Genomic DNA, 19,635 nt, shown 5'->3' with positions numbered 1-19,635 from the left:
ATATATATATATATATATCTTTTGATATATACTGTAAGCGATTTTCCATTTGTTGTTGGCTTTAATGAGAAATCAGCACACATATACACTTACTATATCTAGTCATAATGTGCATACTGATTTAGCAAGTAAACTTTTAAAGATTTAAGGAAACATGATCTGTGCATGGAGATAATAAAACCACACTGTTTTCAACAAATAAAATGATCCAGTACAGAAATCTGATTTCACAGCCATTAAAGGTTAGAGGTGTAGATCATTTTATAAAGCAACTGCCTAGCACATGCAGGGACGGTCCTAAGTACTATCACCAGCACCCCCCACCTCTGCTCAACACACATAAAAAGTACAGCCAAAAAATATTACAGTCACTGACAGAATACTAGAGTTATGAAAAATGCACAGGCATATTTCATGATATATTAGGTTGAAGAAATAATCATGAAATCGAGATGATCCCAATTTGGGGAAAAAGAACATATCTGGGTGTGGTGGCATGACTAGAATTCCAACTACCAGGGAGGCTGAGGCAGGAGCCCTGCAAATTCTCTGCAAATTCTTTTGTGGTCTGTCTGGCCTACAAAGTAAGTTTAAGGTCATCTTGGGAATTTAGCAGGGCCTTGTCTCAAAAATGAAAAGGGCTGGGGATGATGCCCAGGTGTGCAGCAGATGCAAGGCCCTAGGTTCGGGGTCAGAAATTGTGAAAAAAAGGAGGGGAAGAGGAAAGAAGGAGAGTTTCTGTAATATATATATACACACATTATATGTATATGTGTATATATATATATATATATATGTACACATACACGTGCATGCACACACATACACGCACATATATAAATGTAAACAAAATGGTCTTTGGCTGTTGAAACTGAGTAATTTAAAAAATATTTCACATATGCTCTTCAAATACTTTCTAGTCAATAAATATTTCCTTCATATTGAGGGTGGGTGGTGGTAAACCCTGGTAGCAATTGTCCTAGGTTACAGGTTGTTAGTAATCAGGGAAAGAGCTGGCCTGAGAACAAGAAACCCCAGCTGCTAGGGTGGACTGAGAGATCACAGTGGAACCACCCAATGCAGGCAGGGGAAGCTGAGGGGAGCCCCTACAGGACGGAGAAAACCCAGGGGAGCTTAGACGCTAGGCCCAAGTGCTGCTGTGCACTCAAAGGTCTTACCCTCAGGTGTCTAGGTGCAAATCCAGCTCATCTGCTCCAGAGTCAAGGAAGGAGGGAGATTGGAATGCTCTTTGTATAGCAGAGTGAGCAGAGGGAGTTGCAGAACAAAGTCACTGAGAGAAGTCACACACTGTGGGGATGGCCCATGAGCATGCTAATGTGGGGCTTCATATGCTAAGAGACAAGAACAACAAAAAAGTCTGTCTGTGACAGCCCAGTGGAGGGGCAGGCTCAGAGGAGCCAGCAGGTCTCCCGTCTCTGGATGCTATTGGGGATGGTCATTAGGATGAGCCAAAGTAAAGATGCAGGGCTGGAGGGCTGCAGCAAGAAGATCCCAGGTAACTCAAGGTAGGGAGAGCAGGGATCCCAGTATACAGTTGGCACCTCTGAGTGAGAAGCAATCAGGACAGCGTCTTTAAGTATATCATCTTCCCAGGCACAGCCTTTAACCTGCCATGAGGCTCATCAGAGAAAGGGAACAAACAGCAAGTAAGGAACCAGGTGCAGAAATAAGTGGTACAAATGACTTACATGGGGCCATTCAGTGAGGAGGGTTTTAACTTTCCTGTGATTAAGCTTAGTTATAGGCTCACCTTCAGGTTTTCACTTGTTTCTAGATGTTTATTTCAACAAAAAGTAGATTTAGGCAAGTATCAGGCAGACCTATTATTATTCATTTCTTTTAAATGTTACTCTATTGAATATGAAAGACCACCTTCATACTGAAAACATTTAATCCCTCCCAGGACCCACTTAGCAACTGAATGGACATCAACCTAACCCCACTCCACCCCTCTAAGTGCAGGCGAAGATTAGAATTTCAGGCACTCTGAGTTCTTTCTTAGGAGACTTCTGTCTCTAGAGAATCCATCAAAATGTGCCTGTGCCTCTTCATATCTCTTCAGGCTGTGTGTGTGTGTGTGTGTGTGTGTGTGTGTGTGTGTGTGTACAGAAGACCACAAATATCCAACAACCAACCATTCAATCTCACTTCTCACACTTGTGGAGCCTGGTTTATTACGCCATTTAAGAGTTTTTCTTGTGTAGATTTCATTGAAAGTTTCTTTAAGGCACAAGGTAGAGAAAAGCTGACAGACCGTAGTGTAATAAGCTTTTAGTGAGAACTACTAAAATTCAAACAAGAGGCATCAGCACCAGGTTCCCTTCAACTCATTCAAAATGGTTTTTTTTTCTTGAAATGCTGGGTTCCTTATCAAAAGTATATCACATAATCAACACCTTAGATGATAGATTAATACTCTTCATTTTTACAAAGGATTAGTGCAATCAAAACCAGCACTTCTGCATTTGTTTAGAGACCCAACAGTTCTTGAGCTCAGACTAACTGCAAAATCCACCCCTTGTATCTGATCTCTGCATGGTTCTAGGCTACACAACCATCACAAAGCACATGATGAAACATGAGAAAGAAAAAAAGAAAGAAAAAAAACATCAAAAAACCCTACCTTGGGTTTTCCTTTCCTCCCTTCAGTCTTCGTCCACTGCGGAACAGCTGCATCTCTAGCAGTACAGGGAGCTAATCCCAGCAGCTAGCTGTGTTCCCCTGTGTTCCCTGCCTTTTACGTGCTGTCTTGGGCTGTGCTTCCTTAATGCACTCCTGATTCTACTCAAAGAAGTCTAGCCTCATGAGGCTGGCTGGTGTGATAGAGACTGCGGAAGATACTTTTGGTTACAGGAATAAGCTAACCATCTTTCTCATGTTCTCAAATATGCAAACACAGGAGGGGGGAAAGGGCAGAGGGGGAGGGGGGAGGGGTCGCAGGACAAAATCAAGCAATTTAGCTGTGATCTTGGAAAACCCAGCCTGAGAACGCTCTTCACTTGAGCTGAGCTTCATTTATAGCTATTTATCCAGGTCCTTATAGAGGCCTGCTGAATAGTTGCCATGACAACTTGGTAAACAGGACTGAAGTGACCACTGAGGGGTTTACTGGGATTGTTTTGTTTGGGGAGAAGAATAGTTGCTTTAATGCTTCCTTTTATTAAAATTTCCTCAAAGGTAAAGCTGCCTTTTTACATATCTTTTATATAAGATATTCTCAAAAGTCAAAAGAAAATTCCAGAAATGTGTGCTCTAGTTGAGGGAGATGGCAAAGGCAACCAGTGACATTGGAGGCCGTCAGGAAAACAGGAAGAATTATTGAAGGCTAGTTAGTGAATGTGGATAGGCATTTTCTAGTAAGTACACAGAAGAATGGAACCACTGCAAAAGACCTTAAGACTAACTCTTCCTACACTCAAAGGAGCTGACAGTCTGGTGATTCCAAGAAGGCCCGTGCCCTAGCTGGTACCTCCGTCTTCATTCTTCATGTTCTTTCTTTTATATAAAGCAGCACCATGCATGTTTTATTGCGTTCAACAGAAATCCAGCCCTTTGGCCAGGTCATCACAAACTACTCTGTTCTTATAAAATATTTCTTTGAAAAACATGTTCACTCCATTATGAGCTGACTGCAACCATTTGGCATTTTGATGCATGATTGATACAGGAGAGACTGGGATCCTTTCTTGGCATCCTCAGTCTTGTTAATAGAAGAATATAAGAATGGACTCAAACAGAAGCTTTGGGACAATTTTATTACAAACAGAAACAAAAGCAAAAAAACCCTCAGGGCTCAGGGCAAGCCAGCTATAACTCTTGGCAGCTGCCTGGAGGAGAAAGATGAAGCGGAGAAAGAGAAAAGGCTGTGCCATTTGAGTTAAGGCATGGAGGTTGGCCACACGGTGGACAAGCAGCCACAGGGTGGGGACAGGAGCTTTAGGGAAAAGTGAAGCCCAAACTGTTGGGGGAAAGCATGCTTAGAAAAGGACAGAAGGGGCTGGAGAGATGGGTTAGTTAAGAGCACTGCCTGCTCTTGCAGAGGACCCAGGTTCAATTCCCAGCACCCACATGGAGGCTAACACTGTAACTCCAGTTCCAGGGGACTCTTGACACCCTCTTCTGAACTCCCTGGGCATTGCATGACACAGGTGCACTTACACATATGCAGGCAAGACACTCAGACACATAAAATAAAAATAAAAACATTTTAAAAGAGGATAGAATGAAGAAAAGGAAAAACTGCACTTTTCTGAGTAGCTCAGAAAAGCGGACAGACAGAAGCTGTATGGCTGGGGCTCTGTAAGCTGCTGCATTAAGGGAGTGGGAATTCTGGGACAGACAAGTACATTCCATCATTGAAGGGCTAATTATTCCGCCTATCTCTTTAGCATGGCTTAAGGTGAATCCTCCTTACTGTGGCATGGTTCCTGGGCCAGGTGACTGTGCCGGCCCAACTGGATCAATTAAACTTGTAAGAATAAAAGTCATAAGAATGATGAATAAATGGAAGGGAGGCAGAAATGACCTCCCATAGTATACAAGGCTGCTTTATGCCTACACACCCTCAAATAGCACACGTAACGGTTCATCTACGAAGAAGCTGTCTAGACACATAGTTCAGAGGAAAGGAAGCCATGTCCAAGATACACAGGGCTTAGAAAGGAAGGCCTGGTAAAGCCCAGCCCAAAACCTTTCATTTATTTCTATTTTCTCTCACTGCTCTTAAGGGCTTCTGCACCTGAGCAGCTTTGCAATCTCCCTTCTCAGGCAACAGGGCTAAGGCACATCTGAATGTGCCAGACCCAGGGCCCTGCATCTCCAAAGCCGTGCAGCAGAGCCTCAGAGCCCTAGGAACAAAGATGATGGATGACCAGTCACCCAGTGAGAAACAAGGTCATGGAAAAATAGGGTTCTAGGGATCAAACTCGGGTTGTCAGGCTTGGTAACCAGCCCCTTCTGTGACATTTATCTTTCTAAATTTATTTTTAATTTTTAATTATGTTTATATGTGTGTGTGTGTGGGGGTATGTGCATGTCTGGATGCAGGTACCCACTGTGTTCAGGAGAGGAAGTCAGATCCTCTGGAACTGAGGTTACAGGTAGTTGTGAGCCACCTAGCATGGGTGCTGGGAACTGAACCCAGGTTTGGAAATGCAGCGAGTGTTCTTAACCGCTGAGTCATCCCTCCAGCCTCTTGAGTGACATTTAAAACGGCTTGAAAGATGGCCCAGTGGGTAGAGTGCTTGTTGTGCAAGCATGAAGTCTTGAGTGCAGATCCCAGCACCCAGGTAAAAAGCTAGGCTTGACCATATACACGATTTTAACCCCAGTGCTGTAGGGGGCAGAGATAGACTAGAAAGATGCCTTGGGGCTTCTGGAAGCCAGCCTACAGGGTAGTTCAGTAAGAGATCCTGCCTCAAAAGGAGTAAGGTATACTGACAGAGTAGGACACCCAATGCCTCCTCTGGCCTTTATAAGTGCATGCACAGGTGTGTGTACCCACAAACACATATGAACATACACCACACACATACACACATACATACATACATACATACCATGCACCTACACATGCACACACATAAATTAGGCCTGAGGAAATAAACATCTAGATTATGTTTCATAATTTATTAATGTAAACGTAATCTGGATGAGTCTGATCGAATGTGGCCTGGACTTGCTGTCTTCCAAGTCCAGACATCCCCCACAGAGCATGACGATGCCTGGTCTTATGTGAATTCCAACAGAGCCTTTTCTACTACCTTCACAAATGAAGAAACTAATGACCCTAATTCCTTCTGTCCTTTAAGTGTACTCAAAACATTATACTATAGAGTTGGAGGTATAGCAAGCACAAAGTCTTGGGTTTAATACTGAGCAGAGCAAAAATCAAAACAAAACATCACTATAGATCATTCACAAAACAAAGTTATTTCCTCTAAAACCCTGGGGTAGTAAGCCGTGTATCTGTGGTGGAGGAATGACCTCTGTCTCATACATTCTGTTGAGCATAACTAAGAGGTAGGTGGTCAATAAGCATCCTGCCCTAGTGGAATAGCTGTCTATTACTCTTTTGTGGCAGACAATACGACACTACATAACGTTCGGACTGAAAAAGTGATCTATAATTGCATAAAGTTCAATCAAAATGTTTAAAGTTTAATCTTTCCATTTAACCCTTTGTTATGGGACAGATCTGCCACCCATGCCTCTTTGCCCAACAATGGCAGATAAAGTTCAGGAATGTCTGCCCCATCCTGAGATCTCAGTATTTGAGTAGTGTCCTAGTTTGTTCTTCATTGCTGTGACAAAACACTCTGACCACTACCAACTTGGGAGGAAAGGGTTTATTTAGCTTACATATCCTGGGTCACAGTTCATCCAGGAGCCCAAGGTAGGAGCTCAGGGCAAGAACCTGGAGGCAGGAGCTGGAGTGCAGGCCATGGAGGAATGCTGCTTACTGGTTTGCTCCCCTGGTCCCTGCTCAGCCTGCTTTCTTATGCAACACAGGCCCACCTGTCCAGGGCTGGCACCACCCACAGTGAGCTGGGCCCTCCCACATCACTCATCAAGAAGATGCCCCTCAGACATGGCCATAGGCCAGTCCAATAGAGGCAATCCCCCAATTGAGGCTCCCTCAACCCAGGTGTGTCAAGTTGACACTAAAGCTATCCAGCACAAGTAGGAAGCAGCAATCAGCAGATAAAGGTTTGCGAAAGAGCCCTGCCCTGGTGTTGTGACTGGAATGTTAAGGGTTAATCTGAGAAGGGGTTGTTTGAGGGACACCAATGGGGTAAAGCAATATGCAAGACTAGTCCATGTTACTGATGCCATTTCAACCCCGACTCACTGCAGATCCCTAAGGTGACTTCCAACTGCAGAATCAAAGATAATCACAGAGGATGGTAAAGAGCGCTTGCTGCTCTTCCAGAAGACTAGAAATCAGTTCCCAGCACCCACACTGGGTGGCTCACAACTGCCTGTAACTCTAGCTCTGGGGAATGTGATGCACTCTTCTGACCTCTGTGGGTACCTGCACCCATGTGCACAGACACAGACATGCACATATATACATAAATAAAACCCAGGGTTTATGGGAGTTCGTTGCACCAAAGCTAAGACCTGCATGCTGTCTTCAACCCTCGATGACGTAGGTCTTGTTCAAGTTACTTACTTCATTTTTGCTATTATATTCCTGTAATCATCTTTAAAAATATGTTTATTTTGGGTTTTATTTATGTACATATGTGCATGTCTGAGTCTGTGCACATGGGTGCAGGTACCCACAGAGGATGAGATAGGCCTGCAGAGTGGGACTTGGCAGGTCTTCCAGAAGGACAGAATATTTTATTCATAGTATAGGATTAGGATAGTGACCAGAGCCTACATAAAGCACTGATGGAAAGAAAAAGAACTGATGAGAGATAAGGCACTTAAGGGCCTGGTTAGATGGGCCAGTGTGTGAGAAAGCTTGCTTGCCAGCACGAGTCCTTGAGTTAGGATCTCCCACAGCCATGTAAAAAAACTGGGTGTGCTGTAACCCTAGTCCCGAGGTGGGGGCAGGGGGGAGAGATAGCTGAATCACTGGGGCTTGTTGACAGAGTGACAGAGGACACCCAGCATCCTCCTCTGGCCTCCTTGGATGTGTGCTCAGGTACATGCACCTGCACACATACACGAAGAAATAAGACACATAAAAGGAGACACAGCCAGACACAAAAGCATACACCTTTAATCTGGGAGCACTTGGGAGGCAGAGGCAGGCAGATCTCTGTGAGCTTGAGGACAGCCTGGTCTAACACAGGGAACTCCAGGCTAACCAGGGGTACATAGTGAGACTCCAGGCTAACCAGGGGTACATAGTGAGACTTTATCTGAAAAATCAAACAAACAAAAAAACCAAGCAAACAAAGGAGACAGAAAAAGGTACAGAAGGAAATAAAAGCAACAATAACAAGAAAATCCCCTGAGATGAGAACACAACAAAAAGCTTAGAAAGTCATGGCAAGTGGCACCGAGGCCAGGCAAACACAAGTCTCAGGGGCCAGTATGGAGCTTCCAGTTCCGTCAGCCAGCTAGACCTGCTTCCGGGCCTGCACAGTGCTGTCGCTCTGCAGTGTTCTCTCAGTTCAGGGCACTGTCAAAATGATGGACCCTGCATGACATTTTAGATGTTAGCCTCGCAGGGGCTGGAGGGATGGCTTGGGGGTTAAGAGCACCTACTGGGCAAGCATGAGGACCAGAGTTTGGATCTCAGAAGATGCCTGTAACTCCAGACCCCTGGAATCTGACGTTTTACGTTGACTCTGCATGCACATAGGCATGCACACCTGCAAACATGTGTGAGCACACACACACTCAAATAAATAAACAAACAAATTTGTTTTAAGTAACATCATGAAGAAGTATCCAAGCCCTGGGATTCACTTCTATGGAAAGCAGCAGCATCCTCCTAAGTCCTTAAAGACATCATCTCCATGAGACTGCATGTGCCCTCATGCCTCAGGGCAGGGGAGTGCTGCTTCAAGACATTGACCAATGAAGCCCACTGTGGTCTGGCTGACTACCTCTCCAGCTCTGGTCTCTCCTCTCACTTGACAGTCCATACTCCAGCACCCCTGACCCAGCCCACCTGACACAGGTCTTGGTCTCTCTTCCAGTCTGTCCTTAGTGGGACATCTCTCACTCACTCTTCTCCCCTACTACACCTTTGCTACCAGAAATTAGCCCTGGGAAATGAGGAGGCCTAAGTCCTTGTCTCTTTGGAGGAGGCAATGGAATCTTTGAAAATACTATTAAAACTTGAACAGACAAAGCTGAGCGTGGTGGCGCATGCTTTTAGTCCCAGAACTCGGGAGACAGAGGCCTTTGGATCTTTGTGAGTTCAAGGCCAGCCTGGTCTATATAGTTCCAGGCCAGCAGGTGCTACAGGGACACCCTGTCTCAAAAAGACAAAATAACAAAAAACTAAAGAAAAAAAAAGCTCAACTTGTACAATGTTCTGGAATCCAGAATGCTTCCCTCCTCAAACCTGAGTCCTTATCATACCAAATCTCCAGACAGAACCATGGGATGGGGCGGCCAGTGCAAGAGGCAGGCTTGGTTGATGCTGCAGGCAGTGGCCCTGTCCTCACCCTTCGCTGCCTGGAACAGTAGACAAGTTCTCACACCAGGAAGGGTTCCCTGGCACTCATCATCAGTCTGTCTTCTTCTTTAATTTTGTCCTGGATCTCCTCAGGGTTTTCTGAGGGATGTTAATGAGAGACCACTCTGATGAGATCTCGTTTGATAAAATACTAGTCAGGGAGAGATCACAGGCTGCAGATGCCCTTGGGGAGATATCTGGATGAGGCCAAGCAGGTTTGCTGTCATGCAGAAGTCTCCTGTGGTCATCAGGGCACCTTTGGCTATCTACTACGACTGTCTTATAAATCCCAACAGAAGAAAGGCCACATCGCCAACCAAACACCACCCAGGGGAGACACCTGCCCTCCGTGAACTCTGAAAGTTCTAAGCTCAGTGAAGTACCACATCCTCCAGGGCAAGCTAAGCCCAGGGCAGGCTGCTGACTCTCTCTTGTTGGGAGCCATGTTTTCTTAGCTGCTTTGGCTACAGGAGGATTCTCCCGTGAGGTTAAAGTCACATTCTGATACAATACTCAAGATTAGTAAAAAGCTCTTTATAAGAAACAAGGCCCTGTTGTTGAGTCAACAGGTGTATCTCAGCATTTTGTGAGAGCCTCCTCTTCCCACCAGCTCTTTACAACAGAGCACAAAAAAATAATCCAAATGATAGAAGCCACAAAGGAGTCCCAGATTCTTCACTTGAATGCCTACCCTGGGGTTCCAACACTTGCCAGGAGGGCTGTGTGTCTCACAAGACACAGGCTGCATGGTCCTATGTACTAGGTCAGTATGTTCCTTAGGCAGAAAAGCAGCTCCCCTCAATTTTCCTAATGCCACAGATTTTACAGCTGTTGTGGTTACCTCTTTCTGGTCACAGAACCTATAAAAAAACTAACTCTAGAATCTGTCAAAACCACTCACCATCTCCACCCTGAATGATATGTAAAACACATCCACATCTATTTCAATACAGCCTCCAAGCTCCCATGATAAACTGGAGCAGTGTGTGAGATCAAACTGTCTCACGCCAGAAGTTCACACTCCCCACTCTGCAAAGAGGGAAGGCAAGAGCTCCCTTTGAAATCTTTTAAAATTTATCTTTGGACTAAAAGAATTTATAAGAAATTCAAACGAGGGCTGTTAGCATACATTTCATAGGGCAGGATTGGCAGTTACAGTACAATATTTCTGAAGGAACTGAATGTGTGCTAACCGAGGCATTATATCTCCATATTCTAATTGGCATCTTCACACTCATTAACCACATCCATGATTTTTTTTTTTTTTTGATCGCAGACAAGTTGGCTCTTGTGTCAGGGCATTCATATTCTAGGTGCCTTTAAAATGGCACCAAGATAGTTTTTTTTTTAAACAACCCAGCCTTTGGCATGTTACTAATTAGTGTCTGCAGTGAATCAGGAGCTACACAGAGCCAAGGTAAATGGAAACCTGCAGTTGAGTTGGCTCCCTCTGTAGAGTGCAAAAACCAAAGCTACTATGGATCAAATCTCAGCATGAAGAAGGAAACATCAAAAAGTACTTTTTTCAATTCTGGCTATTGACATGCTTCAAGCAGACTTAATTTCAAAAGCTTTTACACTCTGAAGGAAACACTCTATGTCATCTAAGAACAAAAATAAGGACTGAATTTTTCAAACTAAAATTTCTGGCTTTAGAACGGGAGTGCCGGGGCACATCTACTACATTTGAGACGTCAACGCTGGCAGAGCTGCCCACCTGATTGATGTTTCACAACACAAGGAAAAGTTTCAAATTAAACTGTGGTACACCAGAAACCTAAGATAAACCCCAGCACCCAAGACTTCAAACTGAGAAAAAGCTGACACACTCAAAGGATGAGACATAATATTAGCAGCAAAGAGGAAAGACACTGACAGAGATTAGGCCACTCAAGCGAGAACATGCTAGAAATACAAAGCACATTCTACTATGTAGGAGGCCCTCAGTGCAATCCCTAGTACAGCAAAAGAAAAAAAAAGCATTAAAAAAAATTCCTGTGGGGCTGGAGAGATGGCTCAGTGGTTAAGAACACTGGTTGTTCTTACAGAAGACCACGGTTCGAATCCCAGCACCTACATGGCAGCTAACAACTGTCCATAGCTCCAGTCCCAGGGGATCCGACAGCCTTTTCTGACCTCTACAGGCACTGCATAACACGGGTGCACTTACCTACATGCAGGCCATACACACATACACATAAAATAAAAATAATAAATAAAATTAAAAAAAAAATTCCTGCCTAGGGTGGTGGCACACGCCTTTAGTTCCAGCACTTGAGAGAGGCAGAGGCAGGTGGAGCTCTGTGAGATAGAGGCCAGCCTGGTCTACATAATGGGTTCCAGGCCAGCTGTGGTTACAGGGAGACCATGTGTCCATGTCTGTGAGAGACTATCTTGATCTTGTCTCAAAACAAACAGAACAATAACAACAACAAAAGCACCCACACTTTTGTAGTAAGGCAAGTTATCTATTTAGCTTTGAATTCAGCAACTACATGTATCTAAAACTCTGTTTTTGTTTAGTAGCTTCTCCTTTTTAAACTCACGTTGTTCCTGATTGAGTCACGACATTAAAAGTTTAACCTTTAACCTTTCTTATAATTAAAGTACGTAAAACAACATTATTGCTTAGATTACAAGCGTCTCACCATGTTTAAAATAAAGCTAAAGAAGAAAACTTAAAAAAAAAAAATCAACTACAACAAAAAACACACCAAATGATTTTCTTAATAGGTATACTGTGCTTCAGAGCTGGACCCAAGAGTTTCAAACCTAATGATAAGAAAATGTGAAGGCTTCGCAATGTTTCCTTTTTAAGTAAAGTCCTCAAATACTACTGGAGTTGCTCAAGTGCTGATGCCCAGGCTCAGAGGAGGAAGGAGGCACTTCCATTTAATGATAGGTCAATAACACATACCCATTTCCAACCATCTATAAGACAAAGAGGCTGTCCAGGAGGGAGCCCAGGCTAGCCCCATCAAGATTCTTACCTTCTTCATGTTTGGCTTGATGCAGCGAACAAAGAAAGGATTAGAAGAGCTTAGTGTTGCCATTAAGGAATGCAGGGAGTCCTATGAGAAGGGAAAGCACACATAGTGATTAAGTCTCTTATTGTGTCCTTTAAATTGCTCAGCACCCTAAGTACCAATCAGAAACAAGCATAAAAAAATACAATAAAAATCATACAGTTTTAATTATGTCATCCTATCATAAAACAAGGCAAGAGATATTACTTGAAGACTTAAGAGTCCAGAGTTTGATAGGTTCAACTCAAATCCTAGCTTCAGACCTCTGTGGGGCTGAGTGGGTATCTCTACTTCCCCAAACCTCAGCTTCCTCATCTATAAACTGGGTGCAGAGACATGCACCACAAAGTTACATGAGAAGTGAATGCATCAATGTACACAAAATGGCTGACCCAACAACTAGCACATAACAAGCATTTAACAGATGGGAGCTGGCATTACCCACCTCCCTGGGTGAAACCTACCCTTCAAGATATACCACCCACTACTGCCAGTGATGCCGGCATACGCCTGGCTCCCCTCTACTGCAGCACACAAGAAAACCCAACAGTACAACCCTGTACTTCCTGGTGAGCGACCTCACAGGGTGGTGTCTGCAGACTGACAGGACTCCATTGGCCCTTCAAGCACACAAGAAAACCCAACAGTACAACCCTGTACTTCCTGGTGAGCGACCTCACAGGGTGGTGTCTGCAGACTGACAGGACTCCATTGGCCCTTCAAGTTAGTTACTTGAGGGCAAACATGATTAAATGTGTGTGCGTGTGTGAGATCTCCACAGGCTGTACCTCCCTAAAGGACAGAAAATGCTTACATACTAAAATTGCAAATGCTCTTTATTTCCCCTGAATTATGGGCACCTGGACAAGTTAACTGACATCAATACTATTCAAATAGAAATCGGTCATTATTCTCAGTTATGATACTGTAGGCATACCTGGGAAAATGCAAACTTCCAGACATGGGAAGAGCTATACCCTAGTTTCACCTGGAATGCTAAAATGATTCAGGAAGGCAAGACAAGCCTTATGAAGATCTGCTCTTTCAACAGCTTAGAATTAAAATTACTTTTTATTTAATGAAAAAAAACCCCACGTATTTTCATATATATATGAAATGTTAATTTATTACCTATATGTGTATATACAGATATATATATATATATACTTTTTTTTTATGTTTTACATACACACATTTCCAATTCTCCAATATATAAGAGTTACATGTCTATGTCTTTTCTAGACATGGTAGGTGTCCCAGATTCCCCTTGTGGCATGCTGTCAAGGTATTTGGAGAGTTAAACAAACCTACTAAACCTACTGTTGTCGATATTAACGTACACACATGAACATGCTTACACAGTCCTTGCCACTGTGTCTCAAAGCAAAATAGATTTGTAGTAATGAAGTATTTCTACTTTAATGACCTTGGTCTTATCCATATGAAGTTGTCAGATGACTCAAGAGAAAGAATAACAAAAATTAATTTATTAATTTAATTTGTAAACTCTCAAGTATAAATGTTCATGTGCATAGCTTTTAATTCTATTTATATACTTATTTATTTTTGATGCTGGAGATTGAACTCATTTCCCCAAGCATGATAAAGCAAATGCTCTACCACTGGGCTACACCCTCAGCCCCCAAGATGTGTACCTGTAAAGCTCTGCCTGCTTTAAAACATGAAAAAACAGAAAGCAAAGCTGAGTCTTCTCTCCTAGACCTCATGCACACCCTACTCCTGCCTCAGTCCCTCAGGTACAAGGACAATGGGCTCATGCAAGCCAGGACATAGACTAACCTTGAACTGTGAGCTGACGGTGGGCCTCCGGTGTTTGCTTCCACATTTTAGGGTGTCCTGGTTGTTGCGGCTTGAGACATGCTCAAAGAGGTCATAGATGAAGTCAAATCTGTGTGAAGGAAGGGCAGGACAATAAGTTGTGCACACTTGATTATTAGGTGTCTGGTTACTGTAATTACAGCACATTTTCTCACTGAAAATTAAAGTAGTACACTGGGGCCTAGAGGATTTATGACAGCTTCCAAAGATCCAAACCAACCATTCCTTGGCAGCTTGAGGCACTGAAAACATATGCCAGCTTTCAGAGCACCAGACATACAAAGACAGTGATCCGGGATGAGGTCTCACTGGGGAGCACGGGCCTGTCCAGAGACCCTGTAGCCTACTTGTCATCTGCACAATCTGATACGGTCAACCCTCAGGATGTACAGGTAACTGGTTCCAAGACCTACCATGGAAACCAATGTCCAAACTGCTCAAGTTCTTTACATAAAACAGTATAGTGTTTGCACAGAACCTACATGCAGCCTTCCACACCGTACCATATCTAGACTCCTGACAGTAACAACACAATGGATCTGCTACCCAAATAGTTAATAAATTACACTGTTTAGGGAATACTGGCAAGGACAAAAGTCTACATGTTCAGTACAATCAGGGGCTTTTTTCCAAATATTTTCAATCAACAGTTGGTTGACTCTATGAAAGAACTGACAGTAACTTGTTATTTTCCTTGCACAGAGGACATTATGGGCCACAAACTGGGAAAGCTGATGGCTTCACGATCACCAGGAAAGGCAGAGGGGTCATCCAAGCATCTGTACCCCAAGTGGCAATGTCAGCATTCTTGCTGTGCCCCAGAGATGGCTCAATTTTATTAGGGGCTGCTCTGGGGTGCTGCCTCTTTTAAGCAATCTGACTGTGCTTGAAGGCCTTAGAAAAAAGGTGTGAGCTCCATTAAAAGGTCAAAGATGTCAATTTTCCTTACTGGTATGTCACCTGTAAGACTGTCCAGACTCCAAGGCATAGACCCACACCCAAGAGCATTTTGGAAACACAATTAGACTCAATGGGCCTTTAAAAAAGTAATAGAAGACATAAAATGGGTGGGGGTGGAACTAAGATGGGGATAGAGGGGGGTCTGAGTATGACCAACATACGCTGTATAGAAATCTAAGATGGGGATAGAGGGGGTCTGAGTATGTCCAACATATGCTGTATAGAAATCTGAGATGGGAATAGAGGGGGGATGTCCAACGGGGTGGAACTAAGATGGGGATAGAGGGGGGTCTGAGTATGTCCAACATACGCTGTATAGAAATCTAAGATGGGGATAGAGGGGGGTCTGAGTATGACCAACATACGCTGTATAGAAATCTAAGATGGGGATAGAGGGGGGTCTGAGTATGTCCAACATATGCTGTATAGAAATCTAAGATGGGGATAGAGGGGGGTCTGAGTATGACCAACATATGCTGTGTAAAAATCTCAGATCAATAAAATCTTTTCTTAAAAGGGGCCCTGGAGAGATGGCTCAGTGGTTAAGAGCACTGGCTGTTCTTACAGAGGACCCGGGTTGGATTCCCAGCACCACATGGCAGTTAACATCCATTTCTAACTCCAGTTCCAGAGGAATCTGATGCCCTCTTTTGACCTCTGAGAGCACTGCACTACACAGGTGCACTTACATACATGAAATACAGTCAAACGCATACCACATACACATATAAAGATATAGGTGGGGACATAGATACTGAGGTGGAGAGATAGATAAACACATGTATACACAGAATGGGCAGTAGGTCAAAGAACTGAACAATATTTTACATAAACTATTATTAAAATGAAAAAAGGTCAAAGATTTCAAAGGTAAAAGAGGTCAGCCAGCACACAGGACTGGCTCCCATTCACAAAAGGAAACCAGGGTGCAGCAGCAAATTCATCACCCCTGTCCCAGTGCCCTTAACACAAGGATGGCAGTGGCAGCCACCGACCCCATTCTGCAGGGCTCTAGTCTGTGAACTTTACACCACAACAAACTGTTTCTACTTCAGATCACAGGCAGCCTGTATTTAAATGCATCACTTTAAATCTAACAGCTTAAAATTGCCTTGACAACTAACATGCTGTGCTATTTTTCTCCAGCATCCTTTATTTTTGGCAGGTCTGACATTTCATCTACAAATAGATGTAACTGATAATATTTTAAGCAATGGGTTTTTGCATAGGAGAGTTGAAGTTTAAAGATCAAATGCGACAGATTATGAGCTCAGCTTGGCTCCCTTCATCCCAATTCATACCGGGCTAAGCCACAGGATGGCCACCTGCTATTTACATTCTGAGAAATATTACAGCTTTTTGAACAATTGTGCTACTTCCTTCCTTAGATATTGAAAGTTTATTTCTGTATAGATTCATGCTGGGTCCCCCAAAGGTCTGGAAAGCCTCTGGGAAGGGCTTTGTCCTAAACTCTCTTTCTCTTTCACCCAGTCTCCAAACAGTAGGACGCTTCCTGGCCTTAATACATACAAAGGGCTAAACTAATCATTAAAAATTTCTATTTGCTTTTTAATTATTGATTCAATGGTATGAGTTTACAATTCATGAATGAATAAATGAACTGTAATAAATTTACCATTCTGGATGGATTAACCCTTGCTTAATTTTCTTGACATTTTAATTCTAATGAGAAGTAGGTTCCTGTAAAACCAAAGCTGAAATGAATACAGTTCAGTGCCTACACTGGGGGAAGCAGGCTAGACTGGTTAAAACCCTAGGCTCTTGAGTCAAACACACTTGATAAACTAAGCTCAGCTTCCTGGTTACCAGTTCAGATATTCTAGGCAAATCATTTAACTGCTCCAAGCCTCAGTTTCCCTACTGTGTTATATCTCTTAAGTCTCAGATGAAGTGTTGCCTGGAAATAAATTAAATCAAGGGCTTCCATAAGAGCTGTCTGATCTGTAATCAGGAATCAAGAAATTTGCACAAACGGCCAATTGTTCAATAATGGCTTCATGGAAGAGACCTGCACACCTGCTTTCTCTCAGTAGGTTGAGAAGGTCATCTCTAAAGGTGTCTCTGTTCTTTTCCAAGATGCCTCGGACATCATACTGCACCTAGTTTAAAAACACAAGAGAGGGACACACTCTCAGCAGAAAAGCTTCAGGTCATGAACAACACCTTTCTTTTATTTTTTTGAGACAAGGCCTCACTCATTAGGGAGCACAGGTTAGACTCAAACTCAGGGACCTTCTTGAGTGCTGGGTTCATAGGCAGATGCCACCACACACAACTAGCAACTCTTGTAAAAGCTGGACTCATGAAAAGCAATCATTTCAACAGATTTATGCTTGGCTCTGAAACTGCTTTCTGTGAGCACTGAGTGGGCAAATAGCAGTAAATAACCTCTGGTTTCTTAAAAACTTTCTATTTACTTATTTTTATTGTTTTCCTGCAGCCCAGGCTGGCCTCAAACTCACCTATGTAAGCAAAGATGACCTTGAATTTCTGACTATAGATGAAAATTTCCAGAAAGAAGGCACACCTGTTTGACCATTCTACATGGGCTAATTAGAACTTTAATGATAATGGAGCTGTTTGAATGCTGCAGGTACAAGGCTTAACTACAAATTATCTTGGGCTGTCTTGGTCCCCTGAATAGCCATTACCTTTCTCTGTGTGTGATCTAACATCCTGTCATTAGCACATGGGACCTTTTGGGAAGCATTAACAGTCTACAGCTTTTCCACCTCAAAGTTAAAAATGTCCTCAGACAGCATCTGAAGCCGACAGGACAGTGGAGGTTTCCCTGCTGTGCTGTAACCTGCTAACCTGATGTTCACACCAATGTATTTGTAAAGTGTTTTGATTTATGAATTTGCTTACTATAAAATTTCGTGAAACTGTTACCATGTTGGAACATGGTATTAGGGGGAACCTAAATCTGTGCTCCTGAGTCACAGTCACTCACACTGGCTCCAAAATAAACCATCTCTCATTCCTTTTGGGTGGAGAGTTGTGTTTTGGCACGAACATGACCTTGAACTTCTGATCTTCCTCTTCTACCTCCCTAATGCTGAGATTACAGGTATGTACCACAATGCTTGGTAAATGTGGTGCTGGGTACCAACCTCAGGGTTTGCCTATGACAGCAACTGAGCCACATTCCCAACCCCTGATGATAATATGTTATGACATTACCTCTCCAGCATAGTGTTTCACTCCGAAATTGTTGACTGCAACTCGGGGCTTCACATAAAAGTGGTTATTCTAATAAAAAAAAAAAATAGGTATGTTTGATTTTACTTACTGATTTCCTGTGTCTTCTCAAGAAAAAGCCGAAAAGCTGGCCACATACCATCAGTTTTAGCACAGGGAGGGTGGACTCTTATCTGTTTTTAATCAACTGTATCATATAGGAGGTTAAAATTTTCAGTTCTCCACTCATAAGATAAACTTGGGCATATTCTGACCCTTAGCTCCTAACTTTATTCAAGATAGGCCTACTGAGTAAGGGAAGAAAAGGTTTCAACTTGAGAACTTGAGGGAGAGAGAACATTAAATGTGGGAGGCACAGGAGCTAGAGACCCTGGGCATCTCATACATAATCTTAATACTCAGATTTGTTGCTCAGACAAAAAGGAACAATGGGCAGTGTTGACATACAGCGTGCTGATTGTGTAACTTCTCCAACAAGGTACTGTCTGTGGCTTGAGGAAAATGGCTTTCTTCATTGATCAAGGCCAGGAGGCCAAGTTTCTAAAGAAAGGGAGAAAAAAATTGAATGAGTTGTGTTGAACATCCTTCAAACCACTTTAGCGCTCTAATGCTTCCATCCTCTGGTAAAAAGAAAACACATTATAACTTTTTGGATTTAAAACTCGGAATGATACACCATAAAGAAAACCAATTTGAAATTCTACATAAATATGTTTAATTGCCCCACTGCAATTCTGCGGAGAAAATTTTTACAAATGGCAAATCTAGTCTCCATAAGTAAGTTTTGCTACAGACTTACAATCTAAGTGAGGCCAATTCACACAATGTTGATTCTAAAGTACTGAGTTCTATGAGACAATAGGTTGGAAGCAGCCAAGTATTTAAATTCAACCTTGCAGAGCATTTACAGTCATGTTTCCAAATGGTCCATTGTGTTCTAAGCATTCACATCTTTGATGTGCGTGTTTGCACAAGTTATTTTGTTCCCATACATCTGAACGAGACCAGCTGGATGCCCCTGGGACTGAAGCCATTCTTCAGCAGCCCGTACCTTCTCGATCAAGTCCAGGCATTCTCCATTGTCTATCCAGTCAATATCTTCCCACACCAGTCCTTCTCTGGAGGCAGATTAAAAGGGGCCAAGTGAATTAAAATACACTTTCAAACTAATTCAGTTGCTGATTTAATAAAAAAGATTTTGAAATGGAATCCTGTGGGCTTACCTGCTGTATTCTAGTTGCTCCAAAGAAAAAATATGCTTGTTGAAGTATTCCTGAAGCTTCTCGTTTGCATAGTTGATATTGAACTGCTCAAAGTGGTTAACCTAGTTGTGGAGATATATTCAGTAAGTTCTTTAGGGCTCTCACTAGTTAAAAGGGAGAAAGGGGAAAGAGGAAAAAAAATCTGCAGAGAAAATGATCA

The 19,635-nt window shown here is 42.9% G+C and overlaps 1 protein-coding gene across 1 annotated transcript in view; it reads right to left on the bottom strand.

Annotated features, from left to right (window-relative positions):
• Myo10 (myosin X) overlaps positions 1-19,635 on the bottom strand; it is a 237,900-nt gene that overhangs the window by 70,463 nt on the left and 147,802 nt on the right. The window contains exons 13-19 of the mRNA XM_008821765.3: positions 19,437-19,537; positions 19,265-19,331; positions 18,661-18,753; positions 18,196-18,264; positions 17,029-17,111; positions 13,993-14,101; positions 12,157-12,237 (exon numbers count right to left, since the gene is read on the bottom strand). Coding sequence (XP_008819987.1) covers positions 12,157-12,237; positions 13,993-14,101; positions 17,029-17,111; positions 18,196-18,264; positions 18,661-18,753; positions 19,265-19,331; positions 19,437-19,537 — 603 coding nt within the window. The remainder of the gene's footprint in view (positions 1-12,156; positions 12,238-13,992; positions 14,102-17,028; positions 17,112-18,195; positions 18,265-18,660; positions 18,754-19,264; positions 19,332-19,436; positions 19,538-19,635) is intronic.

Source organism: Nannospalax galili, unplaced genomic scaffold (genome assembly GCF_000622305.1).
Source record: "Nannospalax galili isolate Female #2095 unplaced genomic scaffold, S.galili_v1.0 scaffold207, whole genome shotgun sequence".
Lineage (NCBI taxonomy): Eukaryota > Metazoa > Chordata > Mammalia > Rodentia > Spalacidae > Nannospalax > Nannospalax galili.
This window is presented reverse-complemented; position numbering and strand designations above follow the sequence as displayed.